The following is a 23,232-nucleotide window of genomic DNA, read 5'->3' as shown; positions in this document are numbered from 1 at the left end:
AATTTAAAAAATAGTTCTTTCCTGAAAAATTTAATTTTTTGTGTTGTGTCACTTTTAAAATGAGGAAATAAAATGTATTATACTATATAGTTTCAGATATTCTATATTCTGTATAAATGTAGAGGAATACATATAAGAAAAGAAAAAACTTCTTACTATTATTATCGCACATTTAACACTAATTGTTATCTAATTTGCGTATTACGTTGAACGTTATTCTCATTATTTAATTAAATAAGACTGCGTGTACAAGCATCATATTTAACGTTAAATTTGACATTAAATGAAGGAAAATAAACGGAGTAAACTTGTCGAATGCAGTTTGTTCAAGGAAACTAAGATTTGAAAATGGCTAATGAGAGCGATAGATACAATTCAATGGAAAAGTTTGTTTGCGCGAAAGTCACGTGTCCATTCAAGGAGCAATTCTCGGTAAAACTTTGCAGTAAAAGTGGAAATTAGAATTCTTTCCGATTGTTAGGTTGAAAAGCTTCTTAATTAGCAAAATATACAATATATTGTATTTAATTGTTAAAATACAATACATAATCAGACTTTTAAAATTATGTTAAAATCGCAAGCCTAATAACAATTATATTAATAATAGTGTCAAAAAGTAAAGTTAACATTATTTTTATGACTTGTGTATCCATATTTCTACCAATCCAGATTAACTTTAAATTTCAATCTTACTGTCAGTATATAAGTCATTCTTTTTATCTTTTTTCAGTTCTAAGAATTACAAAAACATAAAGAATGAATTAAATCGAGATTAAAGTTAATCTACATTAGAAGATACGAGCAATAATAAGAGAAAAATATTGATTATCACGAAATAAAAGAAACTGCTCGCGGAAGACGAGATCAGTCAAGCGATCTTAACATTTTACGGTGTTATTGACGATTAGAAAGTTCAGGGCAATTGATAAGTTTTCTAGAGCTTGGTAAACCGTTCGTTCCATCTTTCAAAGTACACAGCATTAGGGAAAGAAAGCGGCGCGAAGGGGTTGAAAGTCGCGCGTGGTAGCGCGCGCGAACGGCGTTCGTTGAACCCTCTTACCTTAACATCCCCTCGCGCCGGGGCGACGGCAGCACGCAGCCAGCACGTACGTCCCCGCGCCGCGTTGCATCGCCGCCCTTCCTTCCTTTCGACCCCCGCCGACGCCGTAGCGATGCGATGAGATACCCTTCTCACCCGCAGTTAACCCGGTCCGTATTCAAGGCGCACACGGGACGCGAGGCGAGTCGTCGCGCGATAACATAACTCCACACGAGGGGGGGATTTACACTCCTCCGCGATCGCGGCGTCACACGGATGTCGCGCACGCGAACGTGATCGTGGCGGCGGCCACCCCCGGCGTGTGGAATTTGTGTGGATGCCGGCGTTTTGCAAAAACGTGGACGGGAGGGCGGGGAAGGGGAGGGGGAGGGGGAATGTGAGGGGTACCAATGGGGGAAGGAAAAAAAAATGGAAAAATGCACTCGGCAAACGGTGGGGCGGGGGGGCGGCGGGGTTGGGGGAGCGGGAGGAGAAAGAGAAATAGAGAGAGATAGAGAGAGAGGGAGAGAAAACAGAGCAGCGCGCGTGGTTGTCGGACGAGCCGGCGGCCGACGAGACACACCACGACGGACTGGATGGAAAACGAGGGTAGAAACGTGGTTGCCGTCGCTACGCCCCTCGTGTGCCGTCGGCCGGCCTCGGCACGCTCCGACGAGCCGCGACGCGGCGAGCGGCCTCAGGGCCGTCGCACCCGTCTGTGGCGCCATTGGGGTCACGTGCGTCCCGGCGCAAGCAGGCGCAAGTCACGGCACCGTCACCGAGGCTGATCATCGAGGGTGCGGCGCGGCGCGGCGCGGCGCGGGTTGGCGCGGGTTGGGGTAGCCGGCGCTGCAATTTCCAATCCACGCGCCGCGCCGCACCGCGCGGTCACCGGCTTTTCGCCGCGCCGTACCGCACCGCGATGTATCGATTATTGACTCTACCACACTACACTTCGATTTTTAGATTTTACCATGGTGAACTATGGCCGCGGTTCAGCGGAGACGAGTAAAAATAGATGTGTGACGAGAGAACGTATTGAATATCGTCGCGTTTCAGGATCGCGGAGTGGACTTGATGCTCGACGCCATTGCAACTCCGAAAGTCCTGAATGCAACGCCGAAAACTCTGGAAAACTAGGCAGATATTCTTTTTATTCTTTTTTTTTGCAACAAATTTTTTTCAGTCATTTAAAATGCTGCATCAGCATCAATATTATTACGTTGCTTTATCATCACTTTAATTCGTGATATTGCGTACTCTGGTTTCAGTTTCGAACTGTGTTTTCAAGAGCAACGGATAATTAGCGCGCAGTTTACATGAAAATTGTGAAAATCACACAAAAACATTATTAGGCATCCGCTTCAATCAAGTAAAGCCTTTATTTTTTCGCTTTTGTGTTATTTAAGTATCAAGATTAATTAGAAAGCCGATATTTTAATTTAAAACTTTAAATGCTAATAAAAGCTAATAAAATTTAAAACGAATTTGATGTTTAAAATATCCTAGAATATTTTATGTAATCTATATGTCACATGTTTCTAAAGAATAAATAAAATTTTTAACACGCGATTGATAATGTTTCAGTCGTTAAAACCATTGATAGACTTAATTCACTTAATATATTTTGATTTAGTGATTGATTAACCTGATTATAACGTAGATTTTATCGCGAAAGCTTATTGGTTAGAAAAAATAGACGCAACGAGAATATCGCGCATGAAGATATCGATCCTCGCTCCGAACCACCTTTGCAGTCATTTTACCTCATGATTAATCTAGCAATTGCTATCCTTAATTTAAGAACTGGAGTCTGTAACAATATTATTTCTTACGTTCGTCGCACGGATCGATCGAGAGTATTATTGCCATATTGATTTCAACAAATAGTCTGGACGTAGAACGTTGGAAAAAGGAAGATATTGATCCCGATATGCGTCTCATGACTTCAATTATCATTTCCAATCAATCTTTTAATAGATACACTAATCAAATTTTGATTAATTCTGGAAGAATTAACGATATTACTCCAAAATTGCGTTTCGCATTAAATTGTTAACCATTTATCGTTCACATTTGTCAAAAAAATTCCTGTATAAAAGAGAGTTTTTAAAAGCTGTTATTATAATTTCACAAAATTACAGTGGTCGTTTCGAAATAACTATATTTCATCAACGTTTTGCACAATGGATGTACCAACCTTTTTTTTATCGAGACAATATAATTTCGCAAAATTAATACGCGGTTGAGTAATTACAAGCGCATGCGAGGCCGCTATAAACCCGCGTGCACGCCGAATACGATTATACCATAAATAATATCTCCGACGAGACCCTGCAGTATCATATATATATATGTGTGTGTGTGTGTATATATATATATATATATATATATAGTGTAACAGAAGATTTCCCAGCGGAATTCCTCCGCTGGAAAGATGGAATCAGCCGCAAACATTCGCATTATAACACGTTTTACTCGTCCTTCTACAAACGAATCAACTTATCGCCACCACGGATTAATCCCTCTTAAACAACAATTTTTGCAATGCTTTCTCACCCTCTTGAAATTGCTCGTAATATCGCCATAATTCTTCTGACGTTCTTTATTAACTTGATATATAGGCCTAAGTGCCAATTTTATCGTTACAATAAGCAGCCGAGCCCATTCTTAACCGAATTATAAACGGCATATCACCTTTAACTCATATTTGTTACTGTAAACTACAGAAGCGTTGCAATGAAAACGAGACAAGTTGCTACTCATAAAAAAATTTATAGGACTACTTCTCAAAATATACGACATCTCCATTGAAGATTTAGCACAAAAATAATTTAAAACCACCGAATATGTCAGAAAAACGAAGGAAAGTATTATTTGCGTTCGTTTTGGTTACTATATTCTATTGTCGTTGAAATGGAAATGGAAAATGTTTTTATAACAATTGATTGTAGTAGATTAAATAATTTTTTACATCACGGCACTCATAGAATTTTCCTTTTGTATCACCTTTTTAATCGAGACAGTTTTTAAATTTTTGATAAATTAAAATCAATCCTATACGAGTTTCGATTAAAAGAGTTTCGATTAAAATACTTTTCATTAGCGATAAAATAAATAAATTGCACAATAAAACAATATTGATTATTGTTGCCAAGTTTACAATTAGGAATAATAAATGATAGATATTATTATACTTTTGTACTTGAACAATTTCTGAGATCGTTGAAAAACGCGTTAACTGCTTATGAGACTTTTTCAATTTTTATGACAGCTTATCACGTGTCAGTTTCATTTGTCGCAAAACTTCTACGTCAGCAGACAAATTCGTCGACGCAGATTCTCGTGAAACAGAAGTTGTTACAAGTTGACACCCTCGTGTAAATTTAACGTGTGCGTGTAAATTTAACGAACACTTTTATTATAATATCTTCATGACTACCAGAGAGTTACCTTGTTATTACATTCATAAAAGTTTAGGTTTATCCGTATAAAAAAAATAAGATCGTCGATCGTATCTCTTTATATATGGATTCTGCGTATAGAAGTACAATAAAGAATTAAGGAAGGAAAAGTAATGGAAGAATTGAATAATGGAAGAATATTTTACGAGATATTTTATATTTTATGTCTCTATATGCTGGAATAAAATAGCTTGTAAAATATGTACTTACTATTTGATCACCTTCCTCTAACATTGTTATAGGCAAAATATTAAAAGATCTGAATTTATATGAAAAAGCTTTATAGGATTCTACAGAAAAAAAATTAACCTTCTTGAAATTTTTCCACGAAGTGGAAAAATTGTGCGAGGGAGATTCCTATTAGTTCTAATAAGATTTATTCCTTCGAAACGAACAGTTTCTTTTCAAACACAAAAAGTATCTAAGATAATTAAAATAAAAAGGTAAAAAATCCAATTACGAAGAATCTTGTATTCGATCAAAGCAGCATCTTATTGTTAGTGTTTGAATATTTCTAGTGTGAATTTATACAATCTGATTCTGCATATAAATTCATACTAGAAATATTTAAGCACTAAGATTCTGCTTTGACAAATATAGGACTTTTCGTATTTAATTAGATTTAATTAGATTTACTCATCGGTTTGAATTCGTATTAAAAAAGTAAAAAAAATCTAGATAGAAAAAGTCTTTTATACTTGTCGTATCACATCCTCTTTTAACGAACAATACAGCGTATTGACATGTTTGACTAATCGCCAACTTAGTAGCCCATCGAGTTTATAAAATAGGCTACTGGACAGCTCGGAGTGGCCACCCCTGCAAACGGTATCGCGATATCGCGCACCTCTAACGACCACTTCTCCTCGTCGTCGACGTCGTCGTCGACGCCGTCGTCGACGCGTCATCACGGACGTCGCCGTTGCTGTATGCGCGCGCGATTTGCCAGGTCGTCATGACGACGTAAACTCAAAAATACACGCTTGACGGAATAGATTATTGCACGTTACGTAGTTGGAGTCGTAGCTAAAGTCATATCTAAAGGCACACGAACAACGCGTCGCCGATGGAATCGACGTTGAACTATCTCTGCGAACTATTCTCTCTTTAACACTAAAGTCCGTCCAATTTTAATCTGGCTCTACATTTGTTATAGAGGAACATTTTAATTTTCAAAATGCTTTAACTTTCCTTTTATATTGATACTGAGAAAAAATTTGCAGCTATAATTGCATGGTAAAATAATTATAGTTTACAGCTCTATTTTTATAGCCATCATTGCTAATGTTATAGTAATAATGATTATTTGTTTACAATATAATCCTATAAATAAAAAATATATAGTTATAAATATAAAATATATAGTAAAAACAGTTATATTAATAAAAACAAGATTAGATAGAAGAAGACTATAATATTATTATTTTTGGAGGCAATTTATACATATTTTTTGTATGTAGAACTATAAATATAATTATTATTACTGACATTAAAACATATTTATAACAATAACTATAAAAATAGAGTTTCCAATCATAATTATTTTATCATTCAATAATAATTAGAAATACCAAACATTTTGCTCTCACAATTAGAGAGAGTACAAATTATTATATACTGTCCTAATAAAACAAGTATGTATATATCACAATTAATTAGCAAAAAAGTTGTTTAATCTCAATTCAATCTCTTAAGAGAATAAGATAAAATAATTTTTTAATTTTCAAATATTCCCATTTTTTAAAGTCGCATATAACTAAAAGATTTTAAGCACTTTTACCAAAACAAAAGTTGCTCCCAAATTAATAAAAGAAAATACTTAAACAAATTTTATTTTGTTTCCTATCTATAAGCGATAATTATAATTGAAAACATATAGAGTCATCAAAGTTACAATAAAGTTCTCCGATATAAATTTGTAACTTCGACTTCAAATATATATAATCTTATTTTTCGCTATTTTCACGAATGCTGAAGAAAATTCGACATATCTTCGTAATTACAAGACAAGTGGAGAAACCTAACGACGTGGCCATCATTGTGCGAAACTTGGTCGAAAAAAGCAAACTCAGTGAACCGAGAACACGAAAACTTTCGATAGTTCTTAGGAAGATATACGAATGCGAGAAACTGCAAGAAGAAAAATGAAAAAACGCCGCCTTTTTTCTTTAATTGAACCGGAAAACTCTTCCTCGAAAAAAGCACGAATTAAATTGTTGTAAAAAAAATGCACAGAATCGCCGGAAGAACTAACACACTCCGTCAGTCGCAGGCATTTCGAGAAATATATTAAAGTCGACTTTGCTTTAGGGAAAATTTTTAAAGTTCACAAAGTGATTTCTAATGCATGCCTATTAATCATAGAGTTATTTGACTGATATAAACTATGTATTGCAATTATTATTAAAACATTTTTATAATTATTTGTTTTAAATATATATAAAATAATTTTATAGATATAAAAATAAAGTTTTGATTATAAATTTTTTTAAAATAATTTTTCTTTATTACTGCTTTATCTTGCACTTAATTTACTTATAATAAAAATGTAATAAAAAGATATTTGCTTTTATTTTATTTGTTGTACAATTTTTTCTTGCTATACTACATACATTGATATCTCAGATGAAGATCTTGATTTTATTGTGAGATTGTGTTATCGCTAACACATCCCTATTTCCGACGTTAAACCTTCGACGGATATCGGTTCTCTTTTGAATGTAGTAAATTAGCGGGTGTAAGCTTAAGTCAGGCTTGCGAGGTGACGGTAAGTCACGCATGTATACCGACGGTTTGATGTTATCATGTTACATTTCATAAGACTGGATCATATCATGTATATTTACTAGCAACTAGCACGCTAACTAGACCGCTGTTAAAAAGCGTTATACAATTAAGATGATTTGACAAATTAGTTTTCAGACTACAATGTGAAAAATACAGAATAATGTCACTACCTTTAATTTAATAGAAGTTTTATCAAAATTCTGTGATTAATTTCATGTAGACCTTTCCGTTAACGGATTTTGATCAAACATTATTTATCCTTTTACTTTCTTCGAGACTTTTTCGTGTCGATGTACATCAAAGTCTTCAAATTAATCTTATCAAAGCTAATTTAACTTCTTTAATTAAAATATTTACTAAAAAAATTATTAATTGGAATTAAGAATTCAAGTACTAACACATATTCAGAATAAAAATGCAAAAATTCTAATCTAAACTTTAAAAAATTAATATATAGAAAATAACTTGCATTCAAAATTCAAGAATATCACTAGAAAATTATTTATAACTTCAAATATTAATTTGAATTAAAAAATTTATTTTTGTAATATATTCAAAAATTGATTTTTCTAGAATAAAAATTTGATAACGAAGCTTATCACTTTTTAACGTTATGTATCCTAATTAAATATGTAACATATCACGGTAGTTTTATTAAGAGAGATAATAAAATACAATACAGTATATTAAATTTAACATTACATTCGTCATTTCACTAGAGAGCATTATTAATCTCTAACAATGATATATATTATATTATATATGATATATATTAAAATCTTTTATAAATCTTTTAATATTTAAACACCAACTTATATATAAAAAATTACGCGTGTTTATAGATTGGCCCAATTGTGATAGTATATGTATCTGCGATCTGATAAAACCACAAGACCTTCTTCCCCTCGATGAAATAGTGTTAGTTTTTGTATTGAATCATATATGTATAGTAGTCCAAGTAACAAAACGTTATATGAGCCAAGCTGTAGGCATCGAGTTGGGTCAGTGCCCTGGTCGTGATATCGAGATACGAGCGCGGATAGGACACACGCGAGGCACTAAGGGTGAATTTGCTCCGGGCACGCCGCAATCCAGACCGTACATACCTAGCTACCTATATCCATTCGCGTGATTCTGCAGTCCGTAATAAGTGAATTCGTGTTTCTATTCGTACACCCCAAACCCTCCGTTCCTTTCCCCAAAAACCCGGCCGGCGAACTCCCTCGATGGGAGTGCATTCGAGTACATCGACGTCGACTAATTAACTATACAAAAGCCTCGTTTGAGCTGTTTTGAAGTTGTTATTTCGAAAACAATTGTAGCTGTTATTTATAAAGTGCCATGTCCAGAGATTAACATGCAGATATTTGTTGCTTTTTGTTTTAGATAAAATATAATTTCATTAATATTTTAATGTAGTCTTTGTCATAAAGCGTAAAACGTAATTTTTGCCTCAAACGTAAATGTTTTATGTCTAACAAAAAATAAATTAAAAAATAATATTTATAATAATTTTAATAATAATTTTGTTAATCCTTCTTTGGCTTTTATTATCGCCTTTTCCAAGAAAATATGATAAATTGAGAATTTTATACTTATAACTCTATTTTCATACAAGACACTTTATGCAAATAAAAGGAAGAGCAGAAATCGTCTTAATTCAGATTTATATCAGAAGTATCTACTTTGTGTCCTAATAGATTATTATTTGTTATGTTGGTTGTTGTCCGAAATAATTTATTTGAAAGGATTCACATAAATCTCAATAATAATTAGTTAAATTAAATGCTGGTTTGCAATTATTTATCACGCTCATATATATATATAATATCTTCATTATCCTAATACAATTATACATTACAGACGATACTCTGCATTTATGAACATCCGAAATCCAATAGTTTGATCAATTATTTATCGTACGATAATTTCAATTATATTAATTATCATAAAAGAGAAATAATATAAATGTATAAACATTTTCAAAAGAGATTATCTTAATTTGGCATGGATCATAAATCATAAATCATCAATTCTAGGATATGTGGTTTTGATCTCTTCGTGATATTAAAATGAATACCATGTTTGTTTAATACGCATTGATTATAGTGTTTGACTCTTTATTGTTCATTTGTTTTATAAGGTTTTTAAAATAAATTAATTACATAAACGAAAATACTGGTATCAGTTAAAAAGGATTTTTAAGTATATATTAGCACAATAAATTATAACATAGGAAAATTATAATATAATTTGTATAATCTATAACAAAAGATAAAGATTTTAACAATTATAACAATGATGATAATAATTTCATATTTTTATTATTAATCTACTAATTTCTTCTCTTCTAATTTTTTTTAATCAATAAAATGTGTTAAACATAAAAGATAAAAAATAAATAATTCTATTACAGTTTAAATAAACAAAAATTCTGTAAACAAAGCTAAGGATGAATATCTAAAAACAAAAATTCACCAAGAGTTACAATTCTATAATGTTTCTTGGTGTCCATGAAAAATAAAAATAACATTTACAATGCCAGGAAATGCCAAGAAAAATTGCTGATAATAAATAATAAAGTGTACAAATTACATACTGCATACCTGACATTATATTTATTTTCTTTATTTCTGTATGTTTAGATTTATATATATTCCAACACATATATGTGTATGTGTGGTGGTGTGTGTGTGTGTGTGTGTGTGTGTGTGTGTGTGTGTGTGTGTGTGTGTGTGTGTGTGTGTGCGTGCGTGTATATAATATGATATGCACAATACTCATTTTTAAATATATTTTACATACAGATTTTTTTATATACAACAATTATTTTTAATAAACAAATATTAAAATTTGTTTAAATCATTCTTTGTCAGAACTTATTTTTGTTTGTTCTTGTATATTCTTTCAGTATAAAATATTTTTTAAAGATACGTTTTTAATATTTAAAAAAAGTATTAAAAACCGATTCTATTATTTCATCTTACATTTCTGTATAACCAAATAAATTTAAATTATTATCTAAAATATATACAGACGTACTATTTTTGAATATATTTTATATATAGATTTACGTATAAATATACAACATTTTTATAACATTTAATAATTAAATAACCTTTTTTTAACCAATTTATGTCTTGTAAGTTAATAACTTATTGTCAATGTCAAAAATACTTGTACTCATTTATATGTATATTTATATTTCTGTCTAAAACTTATCGTGCAAGTGAAATGGTTCCATCTGTTCATCGTCTCGTTGAGACAGAAAAAAACAAAAAGAAAAGATGCTATAATTGTCAGTCATTATAGTGAGAAAAGTTTCCGGCATCATAAATATTATTTTTTTTTCCTTCACGAAGAAACATGAAGTTAACTTTTTGGGTTTTGGCTTGGAACAAAGTTTGGCTTTCTTCTTTAACTCTTTTATTATTTTTATTATTTAATATATATTTAATCCTATATCTAATTTTAAATTTAATTCAAAATAAATTTGCATTATACACATACACATATCCATTTTTTTTACTTCAAGAACGAAAGTATAAAAATACATCACAGAAGAAGAATATTCCTTCAATAATCGTAATATATATAGTAGCGTAGCTATATTTAGACTTCAAAGAGATTGAATCGCGCATGTGTCACTGCTACTAAATTCCAGAGCGGACAATTATTGTTCGGACAGCCACAAATATTGACATAAGTCATGAATTAGAATTGATTGACATCACATAAATATAAATAGTCGGAGCGCCATGTAAAAGACATTTCGCGTCGACTAAAAATATAATCAAATTTTAGAGCGATTGATGCGATGCTAAGCAGCTATTTAGGCCGGACAAAACAAATTACGATAGAAGACTATAATAGCCTTCTAGATAGAGAGTTATGATCGATCTCTGTTACGTCACATCACTCATTCAACCACTAATCAAACAACTTGATGCAAGAGGGAAGCAAGACCGTTATATTTAATTTTTTATGAGCATCAAAAATTGATAGGAATAAAGCTGGGACGGCAGGTAAAGAAATGGTACACATTTCACGTTCGAATGTAATGAAAGACGAAAGCTGTTGGAAAATTACATTGAGCAGAACATAGGAGACATTGTGCGTTTGTATGATTCTCGCGCATTTCTTTCTGTTATTGTATTAACGTTCTGTTTTTCTCTTTTTTAAAAGCGTAAAAAATTTTTCTAATTAATTTTTCATTTAATAAGAATAACAATAATTTAATGTTAATAAATAAAATAGATTGTAATATATATCCAACTGATTTTTAATTATTAAATATTTTTCAAATCTTAATACGTTATTAAATATCATATTTAAACTCTCTTTGACTTGTTACAATTTTAATAACTTTCGGAAATAATTGTGTAAAAATTTGCCTTTAATAATCTATTAGAGTTATATATATTTTTATATAAGAATAAGGCGATAAGTTCTACGCATTAAAGAGTAACCTAAATTCCTCGCAAAAACTTTTATCTGCGAATACATTAGCCAAATTAAAAAATCAATTTTTTATGGATTTATTTTGTCTATATTTTTTCTGCGTATCTGTCACAAGTACAAAATGTTTTATTCTCTTTAATATTTTTGGGTCTAAAATTTAACATTAATGCATTCAGTTTTATTGAAAATTATCATAAAAGGCTTTTAATTTGTAAAAATGCGATTGCGTGAGATGTTTCTATTCTAGTTAAATGTTGAGAGAGAGAGAGAGAGAGAGAGAGAGATTCAACGTTTAATTAAGATAAAAAAACATGCTTTTTACGCTAATTAATAGCGTGTATAGTAATTAATTTGTAAATGTATGTACAACATTGCATCATTGTAAATAATACGTTAACAATTTTTCGTAGAAAACTGTAAGTAATTATAAAAATAATAAATTTCTAATATATAGTAATATTAATAGTATCAAGAACTAATCTTAAGAGTGTTATATATAATAAATATAATAAATATAATTCTTTTCTTGCAGCAAATCTGAAATTATTCACTTTTAAATAAATTTAGCTAAAATTTATCATCGCTAAACGGAATGGCATTCATGATATCACCGTATCGCGGTTAATCTATTATCGATCGACGGCACATTAATTACTACAGGGCACGAAGGCGTAATGTGTAACGTTTTGCTCCACAATACGTAAATGTATTTAATTACATGTAGGTTGATTATATTAAATATATTATTTGTTATTTATATTTATAAGGCAAAACAGATAATTCATATTATGAGTTACTAATTAATACATAAGGCAAAATATATCTCGATGTGGAACATCTATCAATCATGATCAAAAATCATCATGACAAAATATGCGGTGGGAATTATCAATGTCCATTTATGCCCGAATTAAAGAATTATTTACATAAACAATTATAATGGTTGAAATAACAAAGATTTTACGACTTAACAAATAAATCAATAATACTTAATATAAAAATATTATAATAAAACAAAGTTCAAAGTTTTGATATATTTTTTGTAAAAATTTTTTTGTAAAAATCGTAATGTAAAATGTAAAATTTTAACACTATTATCAAAATTAACATTATTGTAAAAAAGCAATAATTACTATTGTTAAAAAGGCGTTGGTCCTTTATTTTTAATTGGTAAAAAATATTGTAAGTTTAATTCAACTAAAAAAATTTTTTTTTATAAAATTCTATAAAAGTAAATATGGTATTGTTCAAAACTGCTTTAAATAATTTAAAATTATTTTTCAGTAAATTTTATAATTTGATGCTCGATTTATATTTTATTTTGAATTATTAGAGTGAAGAATTTTAGAATATAATTTTATAAACATTTAAAAATACTAAAACACTGCTCACGATATGTATGCGTTGCATATTTGGCTGCAAATTTTCTTCGATAGGCAATCAACCGTGAATAAACAAACAATTATCTGTGCATATCTATATCATGAAGTATCTCTACAGTGCAGTGTATCCGATGAAATATAAAAATCTAGTAATGACCAAGAGAAAGCTTCGATAACAATTATTATTTGCATAATAAATATTCTATCGTATAAAATATTCATAAACATGGCATTTATTAAAATACATCGTTTGATTGTCAAACCTAAAATAAAATAAAATAAAACTTGAAATTTTGAAATTTTATATTTACAATAAATATGCAAAGATTATATTTTAATGCGTTACGCTGTTGATTGAGAAAAAATAAGAAGTGTTTGTCTAAAATTGATTTTTAATTTAATAAATGTATATAGTGTTTATATGTGTGTCTAAATTAAACTTATTGTGTATATATATATATATATATACACATACATATATATATGTATATTATATTATACATAATAAATTTATAGTGTATATATTATATATAATATATTATGTAAATATTAATTAAACTTATATATATATATATATATATATATATATATATAAAATTTAATTACGTTTTCATTTAATAAAATTGTCTCATTATTTAATACAAGTGAAAATGGACAAACGTCTAATAATAAATCGTTATCTTTGCTAATAGAAATAGATTTCTCGTACAATGATCATAAGAAATTAAATAACATTTTCTAAAAATTCAATTGCGTTGTAACTGAATGATAATACAATGAATAGCAAAGACTCTGAAGAATAAATCAGATATAAAGATGCCTATGAGATATGATGAGGTCACCACAGGTTATTCTAAGCGTTTTTCATTTAATTTGGCAATTAATATGAATAAGCTTTTGGATACATAAAGACACATAGATAGAAACAACAGCAAAGAAATCAGCATTAATCTGTTGATACAATTTAAAATGTTTATGTTATTTATACGACAAGTACGTTCTTAAGTATATTATTATTACAAGTATTAAACATTTAATGATAAGGATCGAAATTGGCGATCGAAACGCCTACATTTTATGTTTTAACCAATAAATTTATCACACACGACTAACTAATGTTGGCTCTCATAGGTATCTTTATACCTGAATGATAATATAACGAACGAATTAACTCACCGATCGATACACTGTCGTTGCCTTCTACTTGACTCCATCCTTGTCCGGTACATTCGTTCGCGTGGATCAATCGGGGAAAATGCGGCTAATTAGAATTGCGCGCACTAATTAACGCGACATGACACTCGTCCGTCATCTCTGCGCTGCATTCTCGACACTTGTTTTTCACTCGCGACGTATTTTGAACGAGTATGACTCGAAATAATACGCGCTCGACACTGATCCAGACTTTCGTTATGCACGCGAGATACAGCACTGTGACGTTGGCTATGTTCGAACCGCACGGCGGCAACTTCGCGTTGGTACGCGAGTCGTCGGTCGCCGCATTGCCATATGGCGCGAGATATATCGATAACTACAAACCAAGGCTAGAACATTAGAAAACTCGTTGCTAATTGTTAATTAATTACTAATCTCTAGAGACAGAATAAAAGATATAAAACGTCCTGATACATCGCTCGTTAGTTTATATTAATAGATACTTGAAATTTTTAATTTTAAATATCAAAATAATGAAATTTAATATTAAATTAAATATTAAATAAAATATTTTAATATTATTAAAAGAAAATTAAAACATTGAACATCCAAAATATTAAAAAAATAATAAAATATTAAATATTAATATTAAACAAAATTTAATGTTAAGGTATTAAAATAAATCTGAACTTTTCTTTCTGTAATATTTACAAATGTTAGATTAAGGTCCGGTTTTTCATTACCTGATTAACTTATGTGATTAACTTAATGTTTTGTCCAACTTTATTTATGATGATGTCATGGATGAAGATAATGAAAAACCGGGCCTGTGATAATAGAATTTTAACATATGGAAATTAAAATTTGAATTCATTTGTTGAAGTTCAAGTTTGATAAATCTGATCTCATTATTGAAAGGTAAAGGTACTAAAGAATATCACCAAATAGGAAAGAATAAAACTTGTGAAAAGCTCAAAAATTGGATTCAAATCTTATTTCATTTAAAATCGTATTATTTTTAAAAATGTACATTCACATGTGTCATTTATATATTTTTTAAATGTATTATATTTTCGCGGAGTTGAAAGTGATACGAAGTAATCGCAATTACATTGTTGAATCATTATGAATAAAATAACCAATTACTATAATGATATAACGAATGAATCGACACTTTGATCAATATGCCTCTGAATACTCAACCGATTCCATTGTCAAAATAAATGTATTCCTGTCGATCTTGTCGATTGGAAAAACATGATTAATTAAAATTGTTAATTTTCACGTTACACATGATACGACGTTTGCCTGTACGACGTCACTTCCCACAGTACTTTCAACGTTTGTCGCATATATAACGCTTTGACGAATAAATTAAGCAAAGTGACGAGTACATGGCACTCTCATTTAGATGCGATGTATTGCGATGTTAGTCGTATTCAAACCACAACAATTTCGTATCACTCAACGCAACGCGATATATGTATATGTATATGTGATTGTGAATCAAAGTTGTTGCATTTAAAATATGGCTGATTACTAATTTCTAAGCCTGAACTGTGATATAGCGCATTTAAAGTGTTTAAATGCATTTAAAGTGATTAGCGTCTTTGCGGTTCAGAAGAGAATTAGTATAATTATTTTCTGTATATATGTATGTATACAAAGGCGTTTCAAACTGCTTTTACATTCATTAATGGCAGATTTCTGAGATGAAAATTCTACTAAAATGCAGAAGTCATAATAACTTTTAAATAAAAAATTCATAAAAACACACCCGTAAATAAAATTAGATTAATATGTGAATAGCGTAAATGAGCTCTGTATGATTAGGATTAATATTATATGTACAGCCGATCACAGAAAGGTTATTGCAACACTTTTTTTTAAATGGATTTCAAAATGCGGTTTTTTCACCGAGTGATTGGTTTTTACTTATGGATCTAACCATTTACTTTTGATTGCTCTACGAGCAAAGCTGAGTTAACTATAAAAAAAAAGTGTTGCAACCTTTCAATGGCCAGCTGTACATTGCCGGAAATTTAAATTGTAACATTGAGATGGAAATTTCATTTTGACAAAATTTATAGGTACATTGAAGGAAACGATGTGAATAAATTATTAAGGTTTCAAAAAATTAAACACAATTCGTTGCAAAATATTAAATTTTGGGACAATATTTTATAATTTAATATCGGGTGCTTGAATACAAGTCCTAATTCTTGTTGGCAACGTATTGTACAGATGTCTAATATTATCTTGTGATATAGAGTATTCCAAGCTCGTTTCATTTGTTCACGAAAGGAAATGAGGTTTAAACACGGTATCTGCATCCTTCATGGGTTAATCCTTTAAAGATGAGAACTTTCAGAGAAACTTGAAGGAGTTTTCTAAAAATTTTTGAAATTGCTGAATTCGATTCTGGTCTCAGCACACTAAAATTTAAATTTCAAGAAATAATCTGATTAAGTAAATCTTGATTTTAGGAAGTTCTTGATATAGCTGAGACTCAATGTAGCTTGAAAATAACAAATTTCAAACGCTAAAATAATAATCTCCAGTGAAGGACTATCTAATGAAGAACTGTCACAGAGTTTATAATCAGAATTTCAAAGTTGGAAATCAGTTTGAACTGTTTATGTAGCACTGATGGATTTTAAATAAATCTCAAAGTTGGAAATTTGGAAATTACTTAAAAAAATTCTCTAAAGGTTTTATGTGTATGATAATTTAAAAAAAAATTCTGTCCGTTTTTTATTAGGTGTTGGAATTAATTCGTAGCGTTTTTTAATGAAAGAATGTTATTTATTTCACATGAGCATTAAAAAATACATTAATGAAAGTACTTCCCATCACTTGTAAAACGCTACGAATTAATTCCAACGCCTAATATATTAGATTTACTTTTTCGAATTTTTATTTTTAATCTGAGATTTGAATGAAGCATTATCAAATTACATTTTCTCATAAGCCAAGTTTCATAAAAATGATATAATATGTATAATGCATGATTGTATAACTTTCAGAATTCTTTATGAAATATCTTAAAGATGTGTCTATAGAATTCTTAAAGAGATCTTAAAGTTATTGAATCATATACAACGCACCAAAAGGATACATAGAGAATATCGTGGGAAGTGACAACCGAGTATCATAATGTGTTAATTAGTACGTAAAATTTCAATTAACGTATTTCCCTGATGTGTCTGTCCGATCAACAAGAACGAATGTCTAATTTGACAATGGAGTTAGGCAGGCAACAGCAATACATCGATCAGAGAGTCAATTTATCTATTATATTACAGCAACTAATTGCTTGTTTATTTTATTCGCAGTCCTTACGATAAAATCACACTACTTTTTATTCTTTGCGAGAAATACATGCACGTACGCGTGCACACGCACACACTCACATGTGTGAACATCAAATTTGGTAACAAATAAACACATATTCTTTGATTTTTTAATTTTTTTCTTAATCTTGAATTTCTTATCACAGTCGGAAAATTTCCGATTTCAATGCTTAATAAAAAGTTCAGACATTTTTCAAGATAAATTCAGACAAAAGAATTTCAAACAAGTTGTCTGAATATTTCTAATTTTGGTGTCTGAACATTTATACTTCATTTAAAGTAGTTAAAATTTCAAGTTTCTTCGTAAAATTTTATTAAATTGCTTATTATTAATCTTTAGCAACAGAATAACATTGAAAAATTTGACTAAAGAAAGCAAAAAACATCCACTCATCGAGTTATAAAACCACAGTCTGTCCGACTTTAAACATTGCTGCTTTCAAATATATTGTCTAATTTTTTAGACACCAATTCTACATGTTTCAGACACATTTATAGAAACTATTTTAATAATTAAGACAGATTATGTAACATTATTTTCAGAAACTCAGATTTAAAAATTCAGACAAAAATTTTTAGGCATTTTTTTGCAGCGATAAAGCTTGTAGCTCTATTTTTATGATTATTACTTCTACAGTGTTAGTAATAATAATCTTATCTGTATAGTAGTTATCTCAAACATAAAAAAATTCTACTGTAATTTATGATAATTTCAAATACTGATATAGAAAATATAAACGGTAAATAAAATAAACATTTTTGTTCAGTAAATGTAATTGCAATTCTAATGAATATAACAATTTCTTAACATTCGCTTGCTATTTATATGATGATAATAATTATTATATTAAGAAAAGCTATAAATTTTTAAGCAGTAGGCTATATTATTAGCACAATTGTGTAATTATATATTTGCATAGTTAAAACAATTACATAAATATATATAATTGTAAAAATGATTGTAGTAATTGTAATAATTAAATTATAGTATTGTAATTGCAACCACTTTTATCTCTCACAATCAGTAATACAATGCAGAATGTATCGCCTGCACGTTATACGAAGATCTGTTATACTAGCAATATACGCATAGCACGAAATATAGATGGTTAATCATCGATCGTTGAAAGGACTATGTTGATACGCAGCATATTGCTTAATCGTTTGTGCTGGGAGGCTATAGAGAGTCATGGAAAGTTAAATAACAAAAATAACCTGATTTTTAATATGATCTACTTCTTAAATATAAAAAAATTGTACCATTATTAGGAAACATATAAGATTTGAGAAAATTAATTCTGTATCTCTATTTCGGAAAGTAAAAAAAATTCGCAAAGTTGTGTGCGTGTAATGAAAGAAACATATTTCTACGTTTTATATTAATTATGTATATATATGTATATCCATTTTTGTGAATAATTTATTATTTATAATTTAATAACTTTAATATTTTTAGTAAAAACAGATGAACACAATAGAAAGCGAACATGGTTATTGATTTATTATTTTCATATAAATTACCATATATAATTACTTACATTAATTTTTATATTTATGAAATATGACTTACAATTAGAGGTATTCATATATACGTTTGTTATATAAATATATTGCTTCACAAAAAACTAAGCGCCTAAGAGACGTTTAACAAGGTATCCTGGAAAAGCGTAAATTCCGCATACTATTAAAAGCACAAATAGTGTACACATAAGACAGCATAGTATTCGCCATTTATAATAACGACAAACAACGAAATAACACGCTCTCCATGGATTACGGAACCAAGAGAATGAAGTATCAGGTCGTCTGTAAATCACAATATAATGCCATAGTAACAATAATTCTCGATAATAACTAATAATTGGAAATATATTGAATATAGAAGAGGATTAAGCGGATTAATTTTATCAAAATAGAATTTAGATTATTAAAGAAATGATATTTAAACGCATTTAATTTTAATCTCTATATTAACTTAAATGTTTAATTATAATTCAAGTAAACGTAAGGATATAAATAAAATTAGAGTGAGAAGAGATGAACCTCGGAGATGGAAGATTTTGAGGTGGATCCCTTCCTTGGCCTGCCGGTTGATTATCTGCATCTATTGCTTTTAACACGGATATTTCCAATTCAATTTTACCCTACAGTGAAAGAGGATATAATTATCATACTATGAAATATTATCTAATAATTTTAGATCTGTTTTCTATTACTGCACTTTCTGAAAGTACACATAGTGCAATAAGTTAAAGTGAAACAAATATACGTTTGTTTCACTTCAACTTATTGTATCGGTTCAAATTTATCAAAGCGATAAAAAGCAGACCTATTATTTTTATCTTTCTTCACAAAATAGTCCTCATCTAATTATGCACATTGATGATATAATTATACATATATTTGTTTTATAATTTAATCAAAACCTTTGTAATTTTGTAACATTTTACCGCTTGAATATATCTATCGCTGTCAATACCACACATAAAAGGCCACCAAGCTTTAGTATGAGTAACTTTGAATAAATTTATTGTAGGTAATTGCGGTTCAAGTAATTTCAGCGTACAGTTTTTGGAGTTTGAACTTCCACGCGGCATTCTGGACAGGTCTAGTGTCAACTCTCCTGCAACACGTTGATTTATCGAAGACTATTGTAACATTTATACAATATGATACTTCAATTAATTATAAGCTTGGTATAATTTATTTTTCCAGATATGTAAATAATTTTTGTTTCACGAAATACAGTTTTCTCTTTACGCGCAAAATTTTTTATTTATATTGTAAATATAAATAAAAAATTGTTCTACAATTTATACAAACTAAATTTACATATGTATCCAAGTTGATTTAAAAATAATTGAGTATAAAATGAATTATGTGATTGTTTTGTATCGAGTATTTTATCGGGTATTGTATGGCATGCGAGATTCATTTAGTTTAATCGGCTACAATCATCAATCGATATTTTAAACGTTTCTATATTGAAACAAATTGATGACTATTTTACCTAGAAAATCATCCGAAGAAAAATGATCACTGTCCCAGACTTGTAGATGAAGCTTGCAAGGCAACTTCTCCTCGACTTCATTTTTGGCGAACACAGACATTTTTCGACGAACTATCATGACATGCTCGCCTTTTGAATATGTGACGCGAAATACGAATCTCCAGTTGAAATTACCCTCACCGGTCAGAGAGTTATAGTGGACGTCGGTTTTTTGGTAATTCTCGTATTGAATCCATCTACGCATATATTATTTCGAATACATAGCGAACTTGATAATAGCGAATTGATCGATCATCCTTATCGTAAAGTCAGTTATTTTATTGCATTAGAATGAAAATTATTAATAATTGATTAAAAATGAAATTATTGTTGGAAACAAAAAATTCTGAAATGTTTTTCCGTATCTCCTTTATTTTTCGAGATATTTAAATCATTACGTTTGAAAATTTTAACTCTATATATTTGATACAATAATAAAAATTAAAGACGAATTTATTCGCAAACTATATTAAAGCGGAAGAATCAATAAATAGATGATTTAAATTGCATTTACGATATCCTAAATTAAAATTTATGAATTGAAAATGAAAAATTTAAAGCAAGATATATTCGAATTCGCAAAAATTGTCTCCAATATTACCTCTAAATATCACAAGATAATTTGCAATTTCCACGTTTGATTTTCGATTTTTGTTCCAATTTAATAAATTGAAATGTCTGCATTAAATATGATCGAAAATATTGTCTTGGTACACTTATAAATTATTAATCAGGAGAGCTAATTAATCGTGAGTAATAATGTAATATCTATAATAATGATAATTTAATCGAAACTCTCGGATGTCATTCCAACGCTTCTTTTATTGTTATTATATATAATTAGATAAGTTTAATGATATATCTTCACCCATCGATCTTATACGTATAGTGACATACCCTTTGACATAAATGTCAGAACATTTTTCTCCGGTGAGAAATTGGCTCTCAGTCAATGGCACGTCTTCGGTATTCCAAACAATAACGCGAATTTCATATTCCTCCGGTATTGGGGGAGCAATGTTGACCGCCGGTTTCGGTGGCAATTGTTCTATTCGAAACATGTCGATCCACATTTCGAGTTTGCCCTAAAATGCCATTTTTATACAGAAAACTTATAATATAATCGTGCATTGCGAGAAAAATGTACTAAATTTTAATAAATAATTGTTTGAATCATACTATCAACATTTATTCATGAAAAATAAATATTTGCTAAATAATAAATGATAATAATTAGATTAAATTAATGGTTCTTGTAAATAAATATATGTTTACATTTGGTAAATATATGACTGATATTATTCAATCAAATATTTATAAAAATTTAATATTTTTTTCTCAATTATACGATTAATATCTAAGGTTTAATCTAAGATATTTAATATCTTTAAAATTTTAAATAAATATTAAAATAGAAATGTTTTTACATTGTTACAGTATCTAATAAATTGATAAACTTATATATTTTTTAAATGGGATCTAACAATATTAGATATTAAACGTAACTATATCTATGATTATCACTTACAATTAGTCATTACATTACGAATTTTGATTATTTACAGTTATTTAAAGAAAATTATTTGGACGTGTGATTATAAAAATTTTATTCTAAAAATATGACGTCAAATAAAGATTATTATTATTATAAAGAAAATACATATCGGAGTAAAAAACTTTCAAGATTAAAAAACTGAATTTTACGGGGCTTTTTATTCAAAGCTTTTAGTTTTTTCGATAATGTTATCTGTAAAAGAAATATTCATCTAATGTAAAAATATCGTAGTCATTTTCAAGTTATAAATGGTCAACATCGCATTTAAAGTTTATATCAATTTATATGTAGTATATCGATTTTTAGAATATATTTTATTTTTACAACTTATTTTGTTTTTTTAATTTTTTATAGTTAAGCATTAAATATACTTTCATAATCAACTAATTGTTTAATCTCTTTCCTTAATAAAAATTTAAATAATCACAATTAATTACTCTATTTAAAATAATTATTAAAGGTAATTGAAAATCTAATTTAGAAATATATCTACGTTTTGTAATGAATAAAATTGTATAATAATTATGACATTAGTATTCAAATTATTATTATCTGTAGTAACATTATTATTATTAGTTTTAACTGTAATATAACTTTACAAAATAAAAAAAAAGAATCAGTCACGCTACATTTTACGCGAAAACTTAATTTTATTTCTTATTTATTAAATTTATGAAAAGGATTATTAATAAAATCGTATGTTTCTTATAAAGAACGTAAAAATTTGATGTATAATAATTAATAACGTTAATAATAATTTAATGTATGCGAATATGTTTTATTATAAATTTCATTTTTATATTAAAGTACAGCGGTAATCTATTTATCAAGAATAGAAATTATTGAATTCGGCGTGATTTTATTTTATAAAGCATCGAATATTTCGAGTGTTTGATTTGACTGGCATGTAGCCTTGGTGTTTGTCGACGTACGACGTATTTACAAGGTCGTCGTGCTATCATTCGCAGGCTCGAATGGATAGGCAGC

General features: G+C 29.2%; 2 protein-coding genes across 3 annotated transcripts in view; both read right to left on the bottom strand.

Moving 5' to 3' along the window:
• Positions 1-14,783, bottom strand: part of LOC105152105 (small conductance calcium-activated potassium channel) — a 212,826-nt gene extending 198,043 nt beyond the window's left edge. The window contains exon 1 of one of the 2 annotated variants that reach the window (XM_087415072.1): positions 14,310-14,783. The gene's annotated coding sequence lies outside the window, so the exon portion shown is untranslated. Of the gene's footprint in view, positions 1-1,060; positions 1,620-14,309 lie in introns of those variants that run through there. The other variant, XM_087415071.1, reaches the window with a different exon arrangement.
• The window catches only part of LOC105152109 (otoferlin), an 89,423-nt gene that overhangs the window by 41,403 nt on the left and 24,788 nt on the right, over positions 1-23,232 (bottom strand). The window contains exons 19-22 of the mRNA XM_087415258.1: positions 21,588-21,775; positions 20,652-20,887; positions 20,092-20,264; positions 19,685-19,785 (exon numbers count right to left, since the gene is read on the bottom strand). Of these exons, the coding sequence (XP_087271384.1) occupies positions 19,685-19,785; positions 20,092-20,264; positions 20,652-20,887; positions 21,588-21,775 (698 nt within the window). The remainder of the gene's footprint in view (positions 1-19,684; positions 19,786-20,091; positions 20,265-20,651; positions 20,888-21,587; positions 21,776-23,232) is intronic.

The sequence above is a fragment of the Acromyrmex echinatior genome, chromosome 17 (genome assembly GCF_024713525.1).
Source record: "Acromyrmex echinatior isolate Ae372 chromosome 17, ASM2471352v2, whole genome shotgun sequence".
Classification (NCBI taxonomy): domain Eukaryota; kingdom Metazoa; phylum Arthropoda; class Insecta; order Hymenoptera; family Formicidae; genus Acromyrmex; species Acromyrmex echinatior.
This window is presented reverse-complemented; position numbering and strand designations above follow the sequence as displayed.